The sequence below is a fragment of the Odocoileus virginianus genome, unplaced genomic scaffold (assembly GCF_023699985.2).
Source record: "Odocoileus virginianus isolate 20LAN1187 ecotype Illinois unplaced genomic scaffold, Ovbor_1.2 Unplaced_Scaffold_2, whole genome shotgun sequence".
NCBI lineage: Eukaryota > Metazoa > Chordata > Mammalia > Artiodactyla > Cervidae > Odocoileus > Odocoileus virginianus.
The window spans coordinates 5352805-5354703 of NW_027224264.1; the positions used below are offsets into that span (position 1 = coordinate 5352805).

The 1899-nt window shown below is 36.3% G+C and overlaps 1 protein-coding gene across 1 annotated transcript; it reads left to right on the forward strand.

Annotated features, from left to right (window-relative positions):
• Positions 1-485: 485 nt before the first annotated feature.
• CCDC169 (coiled-coil domain containing 169) lies at positions 486-1323 on the forward strand. The gene has a single exon (XM_020889736.2). The coding sequence runs from the start codon at positions 581-583 to the stop codon at positions 1220-1222; it is 642 nt and encodes a 213-aa protein (XP_020745395.1). The 5' UTR covers positions 486-580; the 3' UTR covers positions 1223-1323.
• The last annotated feature ends 576 nt before the right edge of the window (positions 1324-1899 follow it).

The window sequence follows — 1899 nt, forward strand, 5'->3', positions numbered from 1 at the left end:
TAAACAACAACAGCAGCAATCCAACGAACAGAAAGCAAAAAGAATGAAGAAAATTGAAGAACCTCAAAGGCCACTGAGACACCATCAAACACACCACTCATGCATAATGAAAGTTCCACAAGAGGAGTGGAGAAAAAAGGAACATAAAAAGTATTTGAAGAAACATTGGATGAAAACTTTTCAGATTTCAAAGATTATACATCCAAGAAGCTCAATGAATTCAAAGTAGCACAAACTCAGATATTCACAGCTAGAGAGGTCATAGAAAAACTACTGAAAGCCAAAGCCAAAGAGAGAAGCCCGAAAACAGCAAGAAGAAAATTATATGCCTTATATAAAGAAATCACAATAAAATTAACAGCTGATTTCTAATCAGAAACAGTAGGGACAAGAAGGCAGTCTTATGACATATTCAAAGTGCTGAGGGAAAGAAATTCAACCTAGGATTCTAAGAATCAGTTCACCATAGCAACAGCTCATGACAACACTTTGTCCTCCCCAGCTTCCGAGTGTCCCTTCACGTCTTCTGATGTAAGCTGTGCTGAAGGGAATGGTGTGGCAGAGCTCTTGAGCTGACACTATGGGGGATGGAGGAGGTGACAGCTTCGAAGGTATGAGCACTGATTGCCTTAAACAGGAGTTACTGGAGGAAATCCATATGAAAGACTTAGTGCTAATCTCAATACTTGAAATAAGACAAAAGATAGAGGAACTGGAAGACAAACTCAATTCTAACCATGAAGAGAACGAATGGAAAACCTGTTATGAGGCACAACTTGAACTGAATGATCAACTAGAAAAGCAAATTGCTAGTCTCCGAGAGAAAATAGAAAAAATCCGTGGGAATCCTCCAGATAGACTATCTTCTATTCGTGTCTATAAGCGGATGTCAGTGGAATCATTAAGGACATTACTTAAACAGCTAGCAAAAGAAAAAAAGAGCCTTGAAAGTCAAGTGAGAGAGTATGCACTTAGACTGGAACGAGAATCAAAGGCTTACCACAAGGTGAAGGATGAACGTCGTATGTACCTAGCTAAAATGTCTCAGCTCTCTGGCTCACACCACTCTTCTAAAAGACAACCAGTGAATCAGAATAGAATGAAAGAGAATCCAGTGAAAACAGAAAGATATAATCCTGCTAATCAGAAGATGGTAAATGCCAAGAGAGAACCAGCAAAAAAGATTACAAGATCAAATCATCTTCCAAAACTCAATCCATGATTCCAGAACTGGATGGATTTCTCTATTTTTTCCCTTTTTTCATTTGTGATATTCAAACTGTGAAGTTACTGTTCAACACATTTTTCAGGGAACAAGATAGATAAGAAAGAGCTATTAAACCTCTTTAAGTTCCTCTTCCAGTAGTGTGTTCTTTTGTCTACCTAAAAGAAATTTTCTTAGTAATTTAGTCTAGTTACAAAAATTATTTTAGAAAGTAATTTTAGTGACCCTAAAATATGTAGAAGCAGTGTTTGTGATTCATAAAATATCCAGGAAACCTGAATACTGTTATCTTACACTTGATTTTAATAATATATCCCTTATCTACTCTGATACTAATATTGTTATTATATTTGGTTTCTAGTTGGCTGTTAGCTTAAAAATGTGAGTTCATCAAAACTGTGTGCTATTTTAGGCTATATCATGCTCATTTTTTTGTCCATTTATTTTTATTAGTTGGAGGCTAATTACTTTACAATATTGTAGTGGTTTTTGCCATACATTGACATGCTCATTTTTTAAACCCAAGGTTTAAGCAAAGCTACAAACCAAATGCATTTTAAACTTTGACTTGAAGCATCATAGTACTGTGGAAATAGTCTCCAATCAGGAGTCAGCCTGGCTATAGTCCCCTTCTGCTGTGAATTTATGAGAACTTGGGAAAGTCTCTTCACCTC

Bases quoted from the DNA above. Each gene is read 5' to 3' on its own strand.
- CCDC169 (XM_020889736.2), top strand. From the start codon at position 581: ATGGGGGATGGAGGAGGTGACAGCTTCGAAGGTATGAGCACTGATTGC.